This window comes from Salvelinus alpinus, chromosome 17 (assembly GCF_045679555.1).
Source record: "Salvelinus alpinus chromosome 17, SLU_Salpinus.1, whole genome shotgun sequence".
NCBI lineage: Eukaryota > Metazoa > Chordata > Actinopteri > Salmoniformes > Salmonidae > Salvelinus > Salvelinus alpinus.
The window spans coordinates 43,805,424-43,828,515 of NC_092102.1; the positions used below are offsets into that span (position 1 = coordinate 43,805,424).

Here is a 23,092-nt window from a genome sequence, read left to right on the forward strand (position 1 = left end):
ATCTGTTTGTTGACTTGGCTTTCGAAGACCTTAGATAGGCAGGGCAGGATGGATATAGGTCTGTAACAGTTTGGGTCCAGGGTGTCTCCCCCTTTGAAGAGGGGGATGACCGCGGCAGCTTTCCAATCCTTGGGGATCTCAGATGATACGAAGGAGAGGTTGAACAGGCTGGTAATAGGGGGTGCGACAATGGCGGCGGACAGTTTCAGAAATAGGGGGTCCAGATTGTCAAGCCCAGCTAATTTGTATGGGTCCAGGTTTTCCAGCTCTTTCAGAACATCTGCTATCTGGATTTGGGTAAAGGAGAAGCTGGGGAGGCTTGGGCGAGTAGCAGCGGGGGGGGGGCGGGGCTGTTGGCCAAGGTTGGAGTCGCCAGGAAGAAGGCATGGCCAGCCATTGAGAAATGCTTGTTGAAGTCTTCGATTATCACGGATTTATCGGTGGTGACCGTGTTACCTAGCCTCAGTGCAGTGGGCAGCTGGGAGGAGGTGCTCTTGTTCTCCATGGACTTTACAGTATCCCAGAACTTTTTGGAGTTAGAGCTACAGGATGCGAATTTCTGCTTGAAAAAGCTGGCCTTTGCTTTCCTGACTGACTGCGTGTATTGGTTCCTGACTTCCCTGAACAGTTGCATATCGCGGGGGCTCTTCGATGCTATTGCAGTTCGCCACAGGATGTTTTTGTGCTGGTCGAGGGCAGTCAGGTCTGGAGTGAACCAAGGGCTATATCTGTTCTTGGTTCTGCATTTTTTGAACGGAGCATGCTTGTCTAATATGGTGAGGAAGTAACATTTAAAGAATGACCAGGCATCCTCAACTGACGGGATGAGGTCAATATCCTTCCAGGGTACCCGGGCCAGGTCGATTAGAAAGGCCTGCTCGCAGAAGTGTTTTAGGGAGCGTTTGACAGTGATGAGGGGTGGTCGTTTGACCGCAGACCCGTGGCGGATACAGGCAATGAGGCAGTGATCGCTGAGATCTTGATTGAAGACAGCAGAGGTGTATTTGGAGGGCAGGTTGGTCAGGATAATGTCTATTAGGGTGCCCATGTTTACGGATTTAGGGTTGTACCTGGTGGGTTCCTTGATGATTTGTGTGAGATTGAGGGCATCAAGCTTGGATTGTAGGACTGCCGGGGTGTTAAGCATATCCCAGTTTAGGTCACCTAACAGAACAAACTCTGAAGCTAGATGGGGAGCGATCAATTCACAGATGGTGTCCAGGGCACAGCTGGGAGCTGAGGGGGGTCGGTAGCAGGCGGCAACAGTGAGAGACTTATTTCTGGAGAGATTAATTTTTAAAATTAGAAGTTCGAACTGTTTGGGCATAGACCTGGAAAGTATGACAGAACTTTGCAGGCTATCTCTGCAGTAGATTGCAACTCCTCCCCCTTTGGCAGTTCTATCTTGACGGAAAGTGTTATAGTTGGGTATGGAAATCTCAGAATTTTTGGTGGCCTTCCTAAGCCAGGATTCGGACACGGCAAGGACATCAGGATTGGCAGAGTGTGCTAAAGCGGTGAGTAAGGCAAACTTAGGGAGGAGGCTTCTGATGTTGACATGCATGAGGCCAAGGCTTTTTCGATCGCAGAAGTCAACAAATGAGGGTGACTGGGGACATGCAGGGCCTGGGTTTACCTCCACATCACCCGAGGAACAGAGGAGTAGTAGGATGAGGGTGCGGCTAAAGGCTATCAAAACTGGTCGCCTAGAGCGTTGGGGACAAAGAATAAAAGGAGCAGATTTATGGGCGTGGTAGAATAGATTCTGGGCATAATGTGCAGACAGGGGTATGGAGGGGCGCGGGTACAGCGGAGGCAAGCCCAGGCACTGGGTGATGATAAGAGAGGTTGTATCTCTGGACATGCTGGTCTCAATGGGTGAGGTCACCGCATGTGTGGGGGGTGGGACAAAGGGGGTATCAGAGGTACGGAGAGTGGAACTACAGGGTCCATTGCAAACCAAAACAATGACAATGAAAACTAGCCTGAACAACAGTATGCAAGGCATATTGATATTTGAGAGAGACATACAATAAGGCATAAAGTGATTGCAGGTCTTGATTGGGAGAGCTAGCTAAAACAACAGGTAAGATAACAGCAGCAATAACAGGGTGCTAGTCTGACACAGCAACAACAGGTAAAAAATGGCGATGACTAGGCAGAGAGGGTCGGATTAACTACACACAGATCCTGAGTTGAAGCACAGAGCCGACAGATAAGACACAAATAAACAGAATGGAGTACCGTGAATTAATGGACAGTCAAGCATGCATCAGCTATGTAGCCAAGTGATCATAGTGTCCAGGGGGCAGCCGTAGATGGAGCAGAGGAGGCCTCCACTAAGCTAGCACGCGGCGTGTAAAGTTAGTAGCCCGGGGGGTGGTCTGCTCAGACGGAGGGGGTCTGCTCAGACGTGGTTGTGTCGACAGAGAATCCAAGCCAGATGGCGATGGCGAAAGAGAGGTTGTGAATTGTAGAATAGTGTTTGCTAACTGGTGCTAGCTTCGTGGCAGTGGCAGTGGCACTAGCTCTTCAGCTAGCCGGCAGATGGGCCTAGCTCGAGGCTAGCTCAAGGCTAACTGGTGCTTGCTTCGGGACAGAGGTGTTAGCCAGTAGTAGCCACTCGGTTGCAGCTAGCTAGCTGTGATGATACGGTGTAATTGTCCAGAGCTTGCGTCAGGAATCCGGTGATGTGGTAGAGAAAAAGCAGTCCTATATGCTCTGGGTTGATATCGCGCTTGCAGCTAGCCGGCAGATGGGCCTAGCTCGAGGCTAGCTCAAGGCTAACTGGTGCTTGCTTCGGGACAGAGGTGTTAGCCAGTAGTAGCCACTCGGTTGCAGCTAGCTAGCTGTGATAATACGGTGTAATTGTCCAGAGCTTGCGTCAGGAATCCGGTGATGTGGTAGAGAAAAAGCAGTCCTATATGCTCTGGGTTGATATCGCGCTTGCAGACTGGCAGGTATCGGCCCGGTATTGAAGCTGGCTGTGTCCGAGTTAAGGGCGAAGACCGCAGCAGTGGCTAACTGACTACTAGCTAGTAGCTAGTTATCTGGCTAGCTTCTGATTGGGGTTACGGTTCAAAAGTATATAAAAAATAGCAGGTCCGTACCACATTGGGTGAGGCGGAATGTAGGAATGTATATTCAGTTCCTAGATGGAAAGTGAAATTAAAATAAATACGAAATGTATACGAAAAATACGAATACTATTTACACGGGACAAGACAGGACAAAGACACATCCGACTGCTACGCCATTCCTGGATTCTAGGCCTGAATTGATGTCATAATGATAAATAGAATGCTAAGTTAAAAACATGGATGTGCACCACTGTTTTATTTTGTTATCATTTTCAAATCAAATCAAATCAAATTTTATTAGTCACATACACATGGTTAGCAGATGTTAATGCGAGTGTAGCGAAATGCTTGTGCTTCTAGTTCCGACAATGCAGTAATAACCAACAAGTAATCTAACCTAACAATTCCACAACTACTACCTTATACACACACAAGTGTAAAGGGATAAAGAATATGTACATAAAGATATATGAATGAGTGGTGGTACAGAACGGCATAGGCAAGATGCAGTAGATGGTATAGAGTACGGTATATACATATGAGATGAGTACTGTAGGGTATGTAAACATAAAGTGGCATAGTTTAAAGTGGCTAGTGGTACATGTATTACATAAAGATGGCAAGATGCAGTAGATGATATAGAGTACAGTATATACATATGAGATGGGTAATGTAGGGTATGTAAACATTATATTAAGTGGCATTGTTTAAAGTGGCTAGTGGTACATTTTTACATAATTTCCATCGATTCCCATTTTTAAAGTGGCTGGAGTTGAGTCAGTATGTTGGCAGCGGCCGCTAAATGTTAGTGGTGGCTGTTTAACAGTCTGATGGCCTTGAGATAGAAGCTGTTTTTCAGTCTCTCGGTCCCTGCTTTGATGCACCTGTACTGACCTCGCCTTCTGGATGATAGCGGGGTGAACAGGCAGTGGCTTGGGTGGTTGTTGTCCTTGATGATCTTTATGGCCTTCCTGTGACATCGGGTGGTGTAGGTGTCCTGGAGGGCAGGTAGTTTGCCCCCGGTGATGCGTTCTGCAGACCTCACTACCCTCTGGAGAGCCTTACGGTTGTGGGCGGAGCAGTTGCCGTACCAGGCGGTGATACAGCCCGACAGGATGCTCTCGATTGTGCATCTGTAGAAGTTTGTGAGTGCTTTTGGTGACAAGCCGAATTTCTTCAGCCTCCTTAGGTTGAAGAGGCGCTGCTGCGCCTTCTTCACGACGCTGTCTGTGTGGGTGGACCAATTCAGTTTGTCCGTGATGTGTACACCGAGGAACTTAAAACTTTCCACCTTCTCCACTACTGACCTGTCGATGTGGATAGGGGGGTGCTCCCTCTGCTGTTTCCTGAAGTCCACAATCATCTCCTTTGTTTTGTTGACGTTGAGTGTGAGGTTATTTTCCTGACACCACGCTCCGAGGGCCCTCACCTCCTCCCTGTAGGCCGTCTCGTCGTTGTTGGTAATCAAGCCTACCACTGTAGTGTCATCCGCAAACTTGATGATTGTGTTGGAGGCGTGCATGGCCACGCAGTCGTGGGTGAACAGGGAGTACAGGAGAGGGCTCAGAACGCACCCTTGTGGGGCCCCAGTGTTGAGGATCAGCGGGGTGGAGATGTTGTTACCTACCCTCACCACCTGGGGGCGGCCCGTCAGGAAGTCCAGGACCCAGTTGCACAGGGCGGGGTCGAGACCCAGGGTCTCGAGCTTGATGACGAGTTTGGAGGGTACTATGGTGTTAAATGCTGAGCTGTAATCGATGAACAGCATTCTCACATGGGTATTCCTCTTGTCCAGATGGGTTAGGGCAGTGTGCAGTGTGGTTGCGATTGCGTCGTCTGTGGACCTATTGGGTCGGTAAGCAAATTGGAGTGGGTCTAGGGTGTCCGGTAGGGTGGAGGTGATATGGTCCTTGACTAGTCTCTCAAAGCACTTCATGATGACGGAAGTGAGTGCTACGGGGCGGTAGTCGTTTAGCTCAGTTACCTTAGCTTTCTTGGGAACAGGAACAATGGTGGCCCTCTTGAAGCATGTGGGAACAGCAGACTGGGATAAGGATTGATTGAATATGTCCGTAAACACACCAGCCAGCTGGTCTGCGCATGCTCTGAGGACGCGGCTGGGAATGCCGTCTGGGCCTGCAGCCTTGCGAGGGTTAACACGTTTAAATGTTTTACTCACCTCGGCTGCAGTGAAGGAGAGCCCGCAGGTTTTGGTAGGGGGCCGTGTCAGTGGCACTGTATTGTCCTCAAAGCGGGCAAAAAAGTTGTTTAGCCTGTCTGGGAGCAAGACATCCTGGTCCGCGACGGGGCTGGTTTTCTTTTTGTAATCCGTGATTGACTGTAGACCCTGCCACATACCTCTTGTGTCTGAGCTGTTGAATTGCGACTCGATTTTGTCTCTGTACTGGGACTTAGCCTGTTTGATTGCCTTGCGGAGAGAATAGCTACACTGTTTGTATTCGGTCATGCTTCCGGTCACCTTGCCCTGGTTAAAAGCAGTGGTTCGCGCTTTCAGTTTCACGCGAATGCTGCCGTCAATCCACGGTTTCTGGTTTGGGAATGTTTTAATCGTTGCTGTGGGTACGACATCGTCAATGCACTTCCTAATGAGCTCGCTCACCGAATCAGCATATTCGTCAATATTGTTGTTGGACGCAATGCGGAACATATTCCAATCCGCGTGATCGAAGCAGTCTTGAAGCGTGGAATCAGATTGGTCGGACCAGCGTTGAACAGACCTGAGCGTGGGAGCTTGTTGTTTTAGTTTCTGTTTGTAGGCTGGAATCAACAAAATGGAGTCGTGGTCAGCTTTTCCGAAAGGGGGGCGGGGGAGGGCCTTATATGCGTCGCGGAAATTAGTATAACAATGATCTAGGGTTTTTCCAGCCCTGGTAGCACAATCGATATGCTGATAGAATTTAGGGAGTTTTGTTTTTAGATTAGCCTTGTTAAAATCCCCAGCTACGATGAATGCAGCCTCAGGGTGTGTGGTTTCCAGTTTACAAAGAGTCAGATAAAGTTCGTTCAGGGCCATCGATGTGTCTGCTTGGGGGGGAATATATACGGCTGTGATTATGATTGAGGAGAATTCCCTTGGTAGATAATGCGGTCGACATTTGATTGTGAGGAGTTCTAGATCAGGTGAACAGAATGACTTGAGTTCCTGTGTGTTGTTATGATGATCACACCACGTCTCGTTAATCATAAGGCATACCCCCCCGCCCCTCTTCTTACCAGAAAGATGTTTGTTTCTGTCGGCGCGATGCATGAAGAAACCAGCTGGCTGCACCGACTCCGTTAGCGTCTCTTGAGTTAGCCATGTTTCCGTGAAGCAGAGCACGTTGCAATCCCTGATGTCTCTCTGGAATGCTACCCGTGCTCGGATTTCATCAACCTTATTGTCAAGAGACTGGACATTGGCGAGTAGTATGCTAGGGAGTGGAGCGCGATGTGCCCGTCTCCGAAGCCTGACCAGGAGACCGCCTCGTTTGCCCCTTTTACGGCGTCGCACAGGGTCGCCGGCTGGGATCAGATCCATTGTATTGGGTGGAAGGCAAAACACTGGATCCGTTTCGGGAAAGTCATATTCCTGGTAGGAACGATGATGAGTTGACGTTAATCGTATATTCAGTAGTTCCTCCCGACTGTATGTAATGAAACCTAAGATTACCTGGGGTACCGATGTAAGAAATAACACATAAAAAAACAAAATACTGCATATTTTCCAAGGAACGCGAAGCGAGGCGGCCATCTCGTTTCGGCGCCGGATGTAACTATCGCCGGGCGCCGGATGTAACTACTACTACAGGTTTGATGGTCGTATCCCTCAAGTGTACCACTAACAATCACTTATATTACAAAACTCATGTCATTTCAAACTTGACATTTCTCTAGTACAGGGTACTTATTGTACTGAATGACATCAGCAAAATGCCTACGATAAGTGATCAGTATGGTTGGTGTCGATCAATTTTGGGTTTATCGTCCCAGCTCTAGAAGGTAGCCGGGGATTCAGTGCCTGCTGAACCCCCCCCCCCCCCCCCCTCCACATGTCTGCTTCTGTGAGATGCAGCAGTCCCAGATATGAGTCTTACAGAAGACATGCTCTGAGATCAACATGGGTCCCTACAGACAGCCTCAGTCAAAAAGCACATACAGCAACTTACAGAGAGTAGAACCCCAGATCAGAACAGAGACTATCTGAAAAGCACAGAGAAAATACAGACGGCTCACACTTTGTTCTGATTCTCTCACTGCTGATCTGTTATGAAAGATGGGCCAGAGTGAGAAAACTAGGAAGTGGAAGTTCTCCGCGTGACGTCTGATAATGTCAAGAAAGATTAAACCAACATTTTTACATTTAACACACATAACATTCAACTTGGACTGTTTCTTCTACTAAAACGTTAAAACAATTAGCAGGTGAAGTTTAGCGTGAGGGTATTGTAGTGTCTGTCAGCAGTGACTGAAATGTTGCTTGGTACTTTCTAACTATTCAGCAGGAAGCAGGCAGTCAGATAACACATCATCTCCAGGTATACAGCCTATTCCTCATCACACTGTGGGCTAGGAGCCCCCCAAAAAGCTAATAAATAATGTATACCGTATTCATTACCGTCAATTTGGATTAGAACATCCTGGCATGGGTCTTCAAGTCATGACCCAGGAGTAGAGTCAATGTAGCACACGTCCTAGCTATGTTACTGTAGCACACGTCCTAGCTATGTTAATGTAGCACACGTCCTAGCTATGTCAATGTAGCACACGTCCTAGCTATGTTAATGTAGCACACGTCCTAGCTATGTTAATGTAGCACACGTCCTAGCTATGTCAATGTAGCACACGTCCTAGCTATGTCAATGTAGCACACGTCCTAGCTATGTCAATGTAGCACATGTCCTAGCTATGTCAATGTAGCACACGTCCTAGCTATGTTACTGTAGCACACGTCCTAGCTATGTCAATGTAGCACACGTCCTAGCTATGTTAATGTAGCACACGTCCTAGCTATGTTAATGAGCTGAGACCCTGAATCACGGCCCATCTTAATGAGCAGGCATTTTTACTGACTACTACTTTGGGACCCAGGCCTAAGGACCACCATGCCAGGGAAACAGGCCAGTTAGACCAGTGAAACACTGTGAGTTAAATCCACACAACCACCTACTGGGTAGTGGTAAAACCAAATGGAGAGGGATGGGCGCCAAGGGGTTTGGACTGCAGGAGTATTTGGGGGAAATATCTACTCATTAGAACAGTGATTCTCAACTCCAGTCCTCAAATAACCCCAACAGCACACAAGCACAGCTGATTCAACTTGTCATCTAATCCTCAAGCCCTCAATGAGTTGAATAAGGTGAATTCAAATCATATCAAAATTAAATCCCATTTTGTTGGTCGCGTACATATATGGGAAACACTATATTAGAGTAACATTAGACCCAGTGTTGGTTGCTGTGTTTTTCCCCCAATCCTATCTGGAATATCAAATGTATTTTATTTAGCCCTTTTTTACATCAACAGTTGTCACATTAGACCATACATACTATACAGGAACCCAGCCGAAAACCCCAAAGAGCAAGCAATGCAGAGGCAGAAGCACAGTGGCTTTGAAGGCAGGAACCTAGGATGAAACCTAGAGAAGAACCCAGCCTGGTCTCATAGACTAGACGTCACATAGTAAATGTAAATCCAAGACATGCAAATTAGTATGATATGTTGCGTTTTGGTATGGTTACATAAGACAGAAGGTTACTTAAGGCATAACGTGTAACGTGAACATCTAGCAACCCAAAGGTTGCGTGTTCGAATCTCATCACAGACAACTTAAAAATTGTAGCTAATTAGCAACTTTGCAATTGCTTACTACTTAGCTAAAAAATATATATATATATACTGTATGTATTATTTTTTTTTTTATTATATATATTTGTACTTTTACCCCTTTTTCTCCCCAATTTCGTGATATCCAATTGGTAGTTACAATCTTGTCCCATCGCTGCAACTCCCCTACGGAGAGGCGAAGGTCGAGAGCCATGCGTCTTCCGAAACACCACCCTGCCAAGCCGCACTGCACCAATGTGTCGGGGTCAGCTTGCAGGCGCACGGCCCACCACAAGGAGTTGATAGAGCGCGATGGGACAAGGAAATCCTGGTGAGCCAAACACTGGGGCGACAGGTAGCCTAGTGGTTAGAGCGTTGGGCCAGTAACCAGCAGGTAGCCTAGTGGTTAGAGCGTTGGGCCAGTAACCAGCCGGTAGCCTAGTGGTTAGAGCGTTGGGCCAGTAACCAGCAGGTAGCCTAGTGGTTAGAGCGTTGGGCCAGTAACCAGCAGGTAGCCTAGTGGTTAGAGCGTTGGGCCAGTAACCAGCAGGTAGCCTAGTGGATAGAGCGTTGGGCCAGTAACCAGCAGGTAGCCTAGTGGTTAGAGCGTTGGGCCAGTAACCAGCAGGTAGCCTAGTGGATAGAGCGTTGGGCCAGTAACCAGCAGGTAGCCTAGTGGATAGAGCGTTGGGCCAGTAACCAGCCGGTAGCCTAGTGGTTAGTCGTCAGTGCTGAAGCCACTGTTTCCACATTCAGCAAGAGATTCCTCTCTCCATGCATACCTTTGGTTGTTTCGTTGTGGTTTTGGCAGTTGACACATAATTTACTGACCTTCATGCCTCATCTGATTATTGTTGTGAGTGTTTACTTATTTATGGAATAAATTAATTTTGTTATTCCTTTACAGCGTGTGGTTTCCCATTGTTACAATCTTGAGCCAGGTTGTAACATAACGTATCGTTAATGTCGTCTTTATTTTATTACTTATCGTTAATGTCGTCTTTATTTTTTAACGTATCGTGAATAAAATAAATAAGGCATTAATGCTAGTAAAACTAAATGCATGTTCTTCAACCGATTGTTGCCCGCACCCGCCCGCCCGACTAGCATCACTACTCTGGACGGTTCTGACTTAGAATATGTGGACAATTACAAATACATAGGTGTCTGGTTAGACTGTAAACTCTCCTTCCAGACTCACATTGACTTTGGTGATGTCATTTACAAAATAGCCTCCAACACTCTACTCAGCAATTTGGATGCAGTCTCACAGTGCCATCCGTTTTGTCATCAAAGCCCCATATACTACCCACCACTGCGACCTGTATGCTCTCGTTGGCTGGTCCTCGCTACATATTCGTCGCCAAACCCACTGGCTCCAGGTCAGCTATAAGTCTCTGCTAGGTCACCATAGCAACAACCACCTGTAGCACGCGCTCCAGCAGGTATATTTCACTGGTCATCCCCAAAGCCAACACCTCCTTTGGCCTCCTTTCCTTTCAGTTCTCTGCTGCCGATGACTGGAACAAATTGCAAAAATCACTGAAGTTATAGACTTATATCTCCCTCACTAACTTTAAGCGTCAGCTGTCAGAGCAGCTTACCGATCGCTGCAGCTGTACACAGCCCATCTGTAAATAGCCCATCCATCCATCCATCCATCCATCCATCCATCCAACCAACTACCTACCTCATCCCCATATTTGTTTTTGTTTTTCTGCTCCTTTGCACTCCAGTATTTCTACTTGCACATCCTCATCTGCACATATATCACTCCAGTGTTAATTTGCTAAATTGTAATTACTTCGCCACTATAGCCTATTTATTGCCTTACCTCCTTACTTCATTTACACATACTGTATACGGATATTTCTATGGTGTTATTGACTGTACATTTGTTTATCACATGTGTAACTCTGGTGTTGTTTGTGTCACACTGCTTTGCTTTATCTTGGCCAGGTCGCAGTTGTAAATGAGAACTTGTTCTCAACTGGCCAACCTGGTTAAATAAAGGTGAAAAAATAAATAAATAAAAATGCCGTCTTTATTTTATAACGTATCGTTAATGTCGTTTTTATTTTATTACCTATCGTTAATGGCGTCTTTGGTGTGATTATCAATGCACAAGCCCCTTGTTTCACATTTTATTAAGTCATAAAAAAGTGTTTCATTGCGTGAAGTTTAAAATGCATTCTGTCATTAATAAATGTGTAATGTGATGTATTTTAACATTACACATTTTAATAGTGTAAAAAGTATATATTTTTTATTTTACCCCCTTTTTCTCCCCAATTTTGTCATATCCATTTACGATCTTGTCTCAGTGATGCAACTCCCCAACAGGCTCGGGAGAGGCGACGGTGGAGTCATGCGTCCTCCAAAACATGAACCACCAAACAGCACTTCTCAACACCAGCTCGCTTCTCCCGGAAGCCAGCTGCACCGATGTGTCAGAGGAAACACCGGTCAACTGACGACCGAAGTCATCCTACAGGTGCCCGGCTCTAGGAGTCGCTAGAGCGCGATGAGCCAAGTAAAGTCCCCCCCCCGGCCAAACCCTCCCTTAACCCGGACGACGCTGGGACAGTTGTGCACTGCCCTAAGGGACTCCCGGTCACGGCCGGTTGTGACAGTCTCGGACTCCTGATGAAGAAAACAATCATCTTCACTTTGATATACAGACAGTTATGGCTGGAGACGACACATGACGGACAGTCATAATGACATTGTGTAGTTGTGTAACATTGGTGGCATTGTGGTTACTACTGGCTGAAGAGTTGACCAAAGTTGACCAAAGTTACCTCACTAACTCCTCAAACCTGTTTCATAGGATACCCCTCAGTTAATCCATAGCCGTTGCTTTAGATTGTCTTGTGTTGTTACAAAGTTATACCTTTTTAAGGTATAGCCAGTTATCCTGTGTTGAACTTAGTGAGGTAACTTTGGTCAAATCTAACTCCTCAAACCTGTTTCGTAGGATAACCCTCAGTTAATCCATAGCCATTGCTTTAGATTGTCTTGTGTTGTTACAAAGTCATGACTAACTTACATGTCAGGTTTAGAAGTACTCTACCACAGCTTTAGTGTGTAGCAGTACAGTTTAATTAATTCATGGCCTGGGCAGCTCAGACACGCCTCCTCACAGCTGTCTCCCTCCCCACTGAGGTTCATTATGCAGACGGCACCAACACACCACCCCACCCAGTAGAGAAGATCTCTGCACTGACACACCCTACCATTCCCAGGGTTTGTCCTAGTGTACCACTCCCTGCCTGTTCTCACCCTACCACTATGGGGATCACTGTCCTAGTGTACCACTCCCTGCCTGTTCTCACCCTACCACTATGGGGATCACTGTCCTAGTGTACCACTCCCTGCCTGTTCTCACCCTACCACTATGGGGATCACTGTCCTAGTGTACCACTCCCTGCCTGTTCTCACCCTACCACTATGGGGATCACTGTCCTAGTGTACCACTCCCTGCCTGTTCTCACCCTACCACTATGGGGATCACTGTCCTACTGTACCACTCCCTGCCTGTTCTCACCCTACCACTATGGGGATCACTGTCCTAGTGTACCACTCCCTGCCTGTTCTCACCCTACCACTATGGGGATCACTGTCCTAGTGTACCACTCCCTGACTGTTCTCACCCTACCACTATGGGGATCACTGTCCTAGTGTACCACTCCCTGCCTGTTCTCACCCTACCACTATGGGGATCACTGTCCTAGTGTACCACTCCCTGCCTGTTCTCATCCTACCACTATGGGGATCACTGTCCTACTGTACCACTCCCTGCCTGTTCTCACCCTACCACTATGGGGATCACTGTCCTAGTGTACCACTCCCTGCCTGTTCTCACCCTACCACTATGGGGATCACTGTCCTAGTGTACCACTCCCTGCCTGTTCTCACCCTACCACTATGGGGATCACTGTCCTACTGTACCACTCCCTGCCTGTTCTCACCCTACCACTATGGGGATCACTGTCCTACTGTACCACTCCCTGCCTGTTCTCACCCTACCACTATGGGGATCACTGTCCTAGTGTACCACTCCCTGCCTGTTCTCACCCTACCACTATGGGGATCACTGTCCTAGTGTACCACTCCCTGCCTGTTCTCACCCTACCACTATGGGGATCACTGTCCTAGTGTACCACTCCCTGCCTGCTCTCATCCTACCACTATGGGGATCACTGTTTAGCCACGTTGACTCAAACCTATTATAGCCTACAGATATACAACAACAACAACAACGCAACCAATTGCACACGTGCACATAAAGGAGCGTGCACGTGAACCCACACAGTTACTTTCCATCAACCAACCAACAACCAGCTTTCTAGGGCTCCCGAGTGGTGCAACGGTCTAAGGCACTGCGTCTCAGTTCAAGAGGTGTCACTACAGTCCCTGGTTCGAATCCAGGCTGTATCACATCCGGATGTGATTGGGAGTCCCATAGGGCGGTGCACAATTGTCCCAGCGTTGTCCAGGTTTGGCCAGGGTAGGTTGTCATTGTAAATAAGAATTTGTTCTTAACTGACTTTCCTAGTTAAATAAAGGTTAAATAAATAAAATAAAATAAACACACAGACTCAGCTGTGGAGGACTAAAGGGCTTTGACAACATCTAAAATGGTCAATGATGATGTCCACAATGGTCAGCTCTCTCTGATTCATCCTGCAGGCAGTGGCCCAACAATGCAGCTTTTCAGCCCAAACTCCCAGTCAGCACAAAGTGACCCCGAACAGTAAAAACAGTCCCACATACCTGGCGTGCCTGGGCTCAGACAAATACAAACAGAACAGGGGTGAAAGGAAAGAGTGGTGACACAGTTGGACGGAGAGAAGAACCATAAGAGAGAGAGAGACATTATAGAACAATGTACAACAGCAGAGGCCTCAGCCAGTAGTAACCACAATGCCACCAATGTTACTCAACTACACAATCTCATTATGGCTGTCCGTCACGTGTCCAGCCATAACTGTCTGTATATCCACGTGAAGACGCTTGTTGTCTGCCTACATCAGGAGAGCTTTACTCAACTATAGAACATTAATTTTAATGATAGTAGTGGAGGTTGTGTGTGGGTGACTGAAGACGTCAGAACCTAACACAATTTATTTCAGCAATGCTCCTGTTCGCCCGGGATACCCGTGGGTGGGGGTGGGGGGTGGGGGTTAGTTTGAAATTAGTTTGTTCAAATCATTGACTACATGTTATTGTCTTAGACTGTGTTAATATGGTAATAACGATTTGCGTTTGACAAATGTTTGTTCTTTTTCATTTCCATAGCATACCATTTGCATTGCAAATAAAGATAACATTTAAATTTGAGGCACGCAAAGGGAAACCGAGACAATACGTGTTTCTATAAAGTTTGAGTAATGTAAAACCTCATCTCCAGTCTATAGTCTACTTCAAGCCTGTTGTATTATTTTACTGTAGCACAACAGACAGTGGACATCGTCAATCTGCAGAAGTGAGAAGCGGCAACATGTGTGTCCCTTTCCCACACATGAAAACTCTCTCAGTATGACTATAGACCATATTCAATACTTAGTATAATAGCAATAGTTAGTATGATAGTAATAGTTAGTATGATAGTAATAGTTAGTATGATAGTAATAGTTAGTATGATAGTAATAGTTAGTATAATAGTAATAGTTAGTATGATAGTAATAGTTAGTATGATAGCAATAGTTAGTATGATAGCAATAGTTAGTATGGTAGTAATAGTTAGTATGATAGTCATAGTTAGTATGATAGTAATAGTTAGTATGATAGCAATAGTTAGTATGGTAGTAATAGTTAGTGTAATAGTTAGTATAATAGTAATAGTTAGTATGATAGTAATAGTTAGTATGATAGTAATAGTTAGTATAATAGTAATAGCTAGTATGATAGTAATAGTTAGTATACTAGTAATAGTTAGTATAATAGTAATAGTATGATAGTCATAGTTAGTATGATAGTAATAGTTAGTATGATAGTAATAGTTAGTATAATAGTAATAGTTAGTATAATAGTAATAGTTAGTATGATAGTAATAGTTAGTATGATAGTAATAGTTAGTTTAATAGTAGTAGTCAGTATACCAGTAATAGTTAGTATACTAGTAATAGTTAGTATAATAGTAATAGTATGATAGTAATAGTTAGTATGATATTAATAGTTAGTTTAATAGTGATAGTTAGTATAATAGTAATAGTTAGTATAATAGTAATAGTTAGTATAATAGTAATAGTTAGTATGATAGTAATAGTTAGTATGGTAGTAATAGTTAGTTTAATAGTGATAGTTAGTATAATAGTAATAGTTATTATAATAGTAATAGTTAGTATGATAGTAATAGTTAGTATAATAGTAATAGTATGATAGTAATAGTTATTATAATAGTAATAGTTAGTATAATAGTAATAGTTATTATAATAGTAATAGTTAGTATGATAGTAATAGTTAGTATAATAGTAATAGTATAATAGTAATAGTTATTATAATAGTAATAGTTAGTATAATAGTAATAGTATGATAGTAATAGTTATTATATAGTAACAGTGCTATGGAACATGCATGTGTTTTTTTATTTATGTTTTTACTTTGGTAACGGAACCAAGCAATTTGTAGTAACATCTGCCAAGATTCAAGAGAAGAAACTGATCATTAAAATCGGACCACAATCATACAATCCAAGTCTGGCTTCCACAGCACAATAAAACATAGTTAATGCTTCCATGGCCCCCATTTGCTCACTGTCTTCACAATGTGTAACTTGGACTCCCTTCAAGTGTGATTATATCTACAGTAGTAACACATCTCTATCATTATATATACAGTACTCACACATCTCTATTCAGTAAGAGCAATACACTGCTGATTACAGGCTAACAAATTCATCTAACTACCCCAATCTTTATATGTCTTTATATAAATGGTATATAGCATGAGGCCAACACTAAACAGCTAATCGACTCCAGTCAGTTTAACTAAAATATGAATAAAATATGCCCACGCCCGTCCCGCTGATGGTTGCCATTATGCTGGACACATGGAAGTCAGGATGGGAAGTGACTGACTGGGCGGCAGATTGACTGACACAGCACCAGAGGGAAAGCATGCTGGACCATGTGTAATTTACCAGCCCTCTCCTGTAGCGTTCAGCATCTGTTCACCGACATGCATGCCGGTCAAGACCAGGCATGTTTCCCCCCAGACTAGCCCATTAATCCATTGTAAAAACCTTGGATCTCGTGTTTGAACGTTGAAGTTGCCCAGAGGCATGGTTTTACACACCGATAAGGAGCAGTGTAATAGACCGTAGTGTAGTTATTGGACAGGCATGCAGTGTTTTAGGGTGACTTTCTCTAGAAAAGAAGGACTACATCCGTAATGAATACAATACATTGATACAGAACAATCAAATAATTATTGAAACGGGGTAACATTTCACCTCCCAATGCATTAGTTTGTATGTCTTGTTAGTGTCCTTCATTTCAAGCTTTTTATCCGTTTGAAATTAGTTTGTTCAAATCACTAACTACATGTTATTAGCTTAGACTGTGTTAATATGGTAATAACGATTTGCGTTTGACAAATGTTTGTTATTTTTCATTTCCATAGCATACCATTTGCATTTCAAATAAAGGGAACATTTTTTATTTGAGGCACGCAAAGGGAAACCGAGACAATACGTTTTTCTATAAAGTTTGAGTAATGTAAAACTTCATCTCCAGTCTATAGTCTACTTCAAGCCTGTTGTATTATTTTACTGTAGCACAACAGACAGTGGGAATCGTCAATCCGCAGAAGTGAGAAGCGGTAACACGAGGATCAACAGCAAAAACGTGTTACATTATATCGGTCTAGTTTCGTTCACCGAGAGAAACACAAAGTTACATGCATTGACAATACAATGTACAGTAAATAGTAACTCGCATACCTTGTCTCGGTCATCTTCCTCACATTGTATGAGCAAAAAGTTGGAATAAGAGTTGCATTGTAGTAGATTTCCCACTAGTTGAGCTATGTATGTGCGTTTCCACGTAACTGGAGCAGAGTACTGCCTCACCCCTGCCCTGTCTGTATGCAAGTCAGTACAGCACACACACCCCTCCACGAAACTCCACCATGTCAGTACAACACACACACCCCTCCACGAAACTCCACCATGATCATGGTTTATATGTAATCTGATCCCTAACGGACTGTATTTAATTGAGCGGTATACTACAAAGCAGCTTGAATGAGTTAGACAGCTAATTTGCCTAAATATTCTGAAATACATATATATTTTAGAAGGATAAGTTTGAAATGGGCATGGTCTTATTGACTCAACAACCAAAAACACATATCTAAGTTAAGCTTTCTTAATGAATCAGAAAATCAATAGTTTTTTCTGGTTGTTTATCAAAGTTAGCTGGCTAATTTGCTACTAGCTCATTTGCTTAGTAGTATACCCCTCTGTTTTCCCTCTGCATTGGGGTGTCTGATGATCTTAGTTGTCAACATGATCCAATACACCCACCTAGTGCCGAGACAGAGATATACATCCCAGACTTCATGTCGACTGTCACCCCAGATCCAATTGTGTCCAAAAGTTTGGGTCAGTGTCTATTCATTAAATTAACTGTTTGGGAAATCATTCTTAGATGTGTACCAATAAATCAACACATTTATCAAGAGATTTACATTTCACCAAATCTGAAAGAACCAGTGACACCTGTTGGCTGAATATGGAACAAGATCAAATGTATGGTTAGTCAGAACCCAGAAATATATGTTATACAGTACATGTATGAACATGTACTGTATCTTTGAACATCTTGGCCATGTTCTGTTATAATCTCCACCCGGCACAGCCAGAAGAGGACTGGCCACCCCTCATAGCCTGGTTCCTCTCTAGGTTTCTTCCTAGGTTCCGTCCTTTCTAGGGAGTTTTTCCTAGCCGCCGTGCTTCTACACCTGCATTGCTTGCTGTTTGGGGTTTTAGGCTGGGTTTCTGTACAGCACTTCGAGATATTAGCTGATGTACGAAGGGCTATATAAAATAAATTTGATTTGATTTGAATTTGATTTGATTCCAAATAAGAAATAGGCATGTATGGTATTGGTAACAGAGTCTCCCAATCAAGGACTGCAGGTCTGAATATGTCAAATAAACACAACCCAGACTGAGTGAAGAGGAGGAAACCTTGACATTCAACACTTTATTCACAAACTAGTTACAGCTATCAACTGTTCACCGGAAACAAAAATATATGCACGATAAACCTATGGAACTGCACAAGGCATCGTTATGATAAAACCCTCTTCTTTTTACATACAGTAGTCCATTTCAAAGTGCTAATAAAAAATACTGTTGCTTATTTTTTTCCAGGGGGAGAAGGGACTTGTTTTACCTCATACAATATAGTACAAAGTTATTGGGGGGTTCGGTTTCCTGGTAAATTGAGGGTGGAAAGATTCCTTCTGCTCAAGGGTGTTCACATCAGAAGACTACTTACAGGTGTGAATCATCGGTGCGCTGTAGGGCGGCAGGTAGCCTAGCAGGTAGAACATTTCACCAGTAACCGCAAGGTTGATATTTTGAATCCCCGTGCAAACAAGGTGAAACATCTGTTGATCTGCCATTGAGCAAGTCACTCAACCCAAATTGCTCCAGGGTCCCGGTCAATAACGGCAGATCCCCGGCCATGATCCCACTGTGAGGGGGAGTAGGGATATGCTAAATTCCCATTTCCAAACTTGTACAGATTACCGCAAAAACCTACATTCAAATACATACAGCAATTTTATATATATGTTAGGACCCCAATAGCACCATGTATAGCGAACAAATCTATTGTTATAAAGAATTCAGCATTTGTTAAATACATTTATTTTTCCATGTATTTTTATTTCTACAGAAAGACATGATAAGAGAAACACGTGTAGCTACAGTCTTTAGACCATGAAGTTATGGCCGATCATGACTGTGTGGGCTTGTTTTACAATCCAGCATGTTCTGAGTATCTCTAAGTGGTATTAGGCAGAATAAACTGCCAGGGTTGCTGTATAAGGTATAAGGTGAGTGGGTCATGAAACCTATGTCCCATCCATCTCTGGGACACATCGGCTTGCAAAACAAGCGCACCTTTTCTCTCTGAAGCCTTTGATGACATCAGAGAGAGGTAGTGGGGCACGTTCCTCTGCCCAGCCATTGGATAGTTATTTTACATATCAGCTAATCATATCATATGTCCTAGCAATCTGGTGCCCGGCAGCACAGTCGATGATGTGGCACACAACCATTGGTTGATACATGCAACAACGTCTTAGTAGGGGAACTCAACTGTGGACTGATACCTTCATGAAACAGGCTTCCGGGATGAACCAACCAGACAAGTCAGGTTCACACATAGAGATGTATAAGGATCATTACATAGAAATAACCTGTTTTTGCATGGACATTGCCATTGAGGGCTTCCAGACACCTTAAAGTAGTCAACTGGGTAGGGATTCCTATGGGGTTGGGAGCGATCAGCCAATGAGCAGAGCATTGTCTTCTTCTTCAAATTGGTTTGCCTAGTTTGTAAATGGCTTCAAGCTATGTGACTGCTATCTAGTGGCCACAATAAATGAATGACACTAAATTTGGTTCAGGACTCCAGCACTGCAGGAGGCGATAAGACACCTATATTAGTTTACACTTTTTTTTTATCTAAAGAAGAAGAAAACGGACAATTTTAAAATGGAAATGGCTTCAGTGGTGTTGCCCACACTGTCACAGACACCATCATGGGACAGACACCATCATGGGACAGCTACAATGTTGTGATCTCTATACTGTCACAGACACCATCATGGGACAGCTACAATGTTGTGATCTCTATACGTCTCCGTGGGTTCACATCAAATAAGTGCCTTCGATTGCATGTTTTCTGATTGGACTGTCTCAAAAACGGTTAATGCCACAGCTACCAAGTTGTAGAGATATTTTCAGTAAAAACTCTTCTTGTGTTCAACATCCAGAACTCAGTCATTTTGAAATGAAAATAAGAACACAACAAAAGGGAATGTTTTGATTCACAAAAAATATCAAGTCTCTTGTTTTTCATTAGAAACAGAGTAGAAGTGAAATAAGCTGCAACACTGAAAAGATACGGCACTTAGATAACACTCAGTCCCAGTTCCTACCTGCACTAACCACAACATCCTCCTGTCGGTTTGACGCCAAACTCAAAAGGCAAGTTCCACAGCACTGTAACTCAAAGTGTGTGAGGTGTGTGTGTGTGTGTGTGTGTGTGTGTGTGTGTGTGTGTGTGTGTGTGTGTGTGTGTGTGTGTGTGTGTGTGTGTGTGTGTGTGTGTGTGTGTGTGTGTGTGTGTGTGTGTGTGTGTGTGTGTGTGTGTATGTGTGTGCATCACTGAACCTCATAATTGATCATCTGCATTTTGTGGAATTAAGTGTTTTCAAAAATGAATTAGTAACACATTGGTAAAAAAAATCATGAATCAATGAGCCACAGACACATCATCTGCACAGGGGGATGGAACCGGCACCAATTCATACACCCATTAGTAAAAACTAAAAAAGTCAAATACACGTATACAATACAAAATCTTTTTTCAAAGAATCCAATGAATATCAAAAATCAATCAAGTTAAATTTCCTCTCCCATTCCCAAAGCTCCCTGCACCAAAAACAAAAAACAAAGCAAAGTAAGGTCCTGCATTAGGAAAAGAATCATGTGATGCTGCTGCTGTGTTCGCTCATAAAGAATCATGTGTTGCTGCTGCTGTGTTCGCTCATAAAGAATCATGTGCTGCTGCTGCTGTGTTCGCTCATAAAGAATCATGTGCTGCTGCTGCTGTGTTCGCTCATAAAGAATCATGTGCTGCTGCTGCTGTGTTCGCTCATAAAGAATCATGTGCTGCTGCTGCTGTGTTCGCTCATAAAGAATCATGTGCTGCTGCTGCTGTGTTCGCTCATAAAGAATCATGTGCTGCTGCTGCTGTGTTCGCTCATAAAGAATCATGTGTTGCTGCTGCTGTGTTCGCTCATAAAGAATCATGTGCTGCTGCTGCTGTGTTCGCTCATAAAGAATCATGTGCTGCTGCTGCTGTGTTCGCTCATAAAGAATCTCCTGGTGAAGTCCGTTGGTGTATTACAGGAAGGGGCCAGCAGGGGGCCTGGTATATGGTTGGGGCACTGGAGGACTGCAGTCTTGATTAAAGGGACAGGCTCATCCCCATATCAGCCTGGAAGTGCTGCTGTGGCCTGAGGAGGAGGAGCTTGAGAGGTTAAGGGGGTCTGGGTGGGGGACAGGCCAGAGGTGGCATTGTGCTGATTCAGTCTCCCTAAAATCTCAGGTGAGGAGGGGAGACAGAGTGAGAGAGGGGTCTTACAGGCAGTCATACAGGCAACCCGTTCTCAGCTTCCTGAACAAAGTCACTGCACTTACAGTGAGCATGGTTCAGCCTCCACCGGGCCGACCGTCTCCTAAACAACTCTTCCTCCTCCTCTTCATCACCCCTATCCCTGCCCTCCTCATCCTCGTCATGCAGTCTAGGCTGGCCCTCCTCCCCTAACTGGTTGAGGAGAGGTGGGGAGTGGTCCCAGTCAGAGCGGCCCTCCTCAGCTGGGACTGGAGGACAGGAAGAGGAGGAGGAAGAGGAGGAGGAAGAGCGGTGCACCCCTCCATTCAGCCCCAACGCCTCCCTCAGGACCTCGGCCCCAGCCTCTCTCAGCAGGAGAGCTGGAGTGGCCAGGGTGGTCAGGTAGATGGCTGAGGCTGATTGGTCCGTTGAGGACACCAGGGCGTGGTCTCTTCCTCCTCTACCCTCCCCAGGAATCAAGTTGCTGCGGCGCCCGTTCGGCTGGTGGTTGAAGTTGCCTAGCAACGTGAACATCCTGTCCACGGTCCAGTCAAAGTTGTCCCAGTCCTCCAGGCTGACGTTGAAGTTGAGTTTGAGATCATAGGCGTGCTTGTCAAGTCTGTACAAGGGTTCAAGTTCTGACCAGTCCGTTCCCGTTCCTCCTGCACTGGGTGCTTCTGACAGGGCCACTGTCGCCTCTTGGACCCTATCCCTCCCAGCCTTCCCAAATCTGTCCTCTGATGAGACAAAATCACACAGACAAAACAGTGTCATCCACAGCAAACCTCTGTCTCCCGTTGTGTCTGTACTCTCCTCATCACCACCACGTGAACACAGCTCCCAGTAAACTGCTCCCAGGACAGAGTAGTATTCTATTCTATATGAATGCTTGAATGGGTTCATTCTCTGACATTCACACTAGTATATGAGGCAGCTACATGGAGAAACAGACAAGACACATGGACAGCAGAGTATCAGAAAGAGTGAGAGACATTGTGAGGCACTGCAGTCTTATGAAAGTGAGAGTCAACCAACAGAGATGACTAAGGCAGATGCGCTGGGCGGTGGGGGTGGATGGCGTCCTCTACAGGTACAGATGATTAGATGACTAAGGCAGATGCGCTGGGCGGTGGGAGTGGATGGCGTCCTCTATAGGTACAGATGATTAGATGACTAAGGCAGATGCGCTGGGCGGTGGGGGTGGATGGCGCCCTCTACAGGTACAGATGATTAGATGACTAAGGCAGATGCGCTGGGCGGTGGGGGTGGATGGCGCCCTCTACAGGTGACAAGCAACAGGACAGTATGAGATGTGAGCTGCCTAAACCTTGCAGGTTAGAATTACATCCATTCATAGAGACAGACAGGAGAGTGAGACAGACATTGTTATTAACTAGAACTAGCAGAGAGCAGCAGGCAAGCCTGGAAAAACCCAGAGTTGAAAAAACTAACAAAATGAAAGAGGAACGAAAGAGAGGAAGAAAAAACAGGTTAGAGGTGACTGTTAGAGGTGACTGTTAGAGGTGACTGTTTGGTGGCATCGTGAGTTAGAGTTGACTGTTAGAGGTGACTGTTAGAGGTGGCTGTTAGAGGTGGCTGTTAGAGGTGGCTGTTAGAGGTGACTGTTTGGTGGCATCGTGAAGTTCCAGACTCACAGTGATTTGGAGGTGGGCATCTTCACTTTTGGCCACTTTCTGCGTTGAAACAGCCTGATGCACAAGCAGCAATAAGATAGACTGTTATCCAGCCCGTTCAAGCAGAGGATAATAAGCCCTCAACCTTCTCCCAACCTCAGAAGGAGTGTAGAGACAGTGAAGCATACACTGA

The 23,092-nt window shown here is 44.9% G+C and overlaps 2 protein-coding genes across 11 annotated transcripts in view; both read right to left on the reverse strand.

Moving 5' to 3' along the window:
- The window catches only part of LOC139542996 (rho GTPase-activating protein 39-like), a 151,969-nt gene extending 134,949 nt beyond the window's left edge, over positions 1-17,020 (reverse strand). The window contains exon 1 of one of the 2 annotated variants that reach the window (XM_071349051.1): positions 16,849-17,020. In XM_071349051.1, coding sequence (XP_071205152.1) covers positions 16,849-16,862 — 14 coding nt within the window. In that variant the 5' untranslated portion in view covers positions 16,863-17,020. The remainder of the gene's footprint in view (positions 1-16,848) is intronic. The other variant, XM_071349052.1, reaches the window with a different exon arrangement.
- A 1,080-nt stretch (positions 17,021-18,100) lies between these two features.
- The window catches only part of LOC139542997 (extracellular sulfatase Sulf-2-like), a 267,301-nt gene continuing 262,309 nt past the window's right edge, over positions 18,101-23,092 (reverse strand). For 4 of the 9 annotated variants that reach the window (XM_071349057.1, XM_071349056.1, XM_071349055.1 and 1 more), the window contains one exon: positions 18,101-22,002. In XM_071349057.1, the coding sequence (XP_071205158.1) occupies positions 21,302-22,002 (701 nt within the window). In that variant the 3' untranslated portion in view covers positions 18,101-21,301. Of the gene's footprint in view, positions 22,545-22,920; positions 22,975-23,092 lie in introns of all 9 variants that reach the window. The other 5 variants (XM_071349059.1, XM_071349060.1, XM_071349062.1 and 2 more) reach the window with 3 other exon arrangements.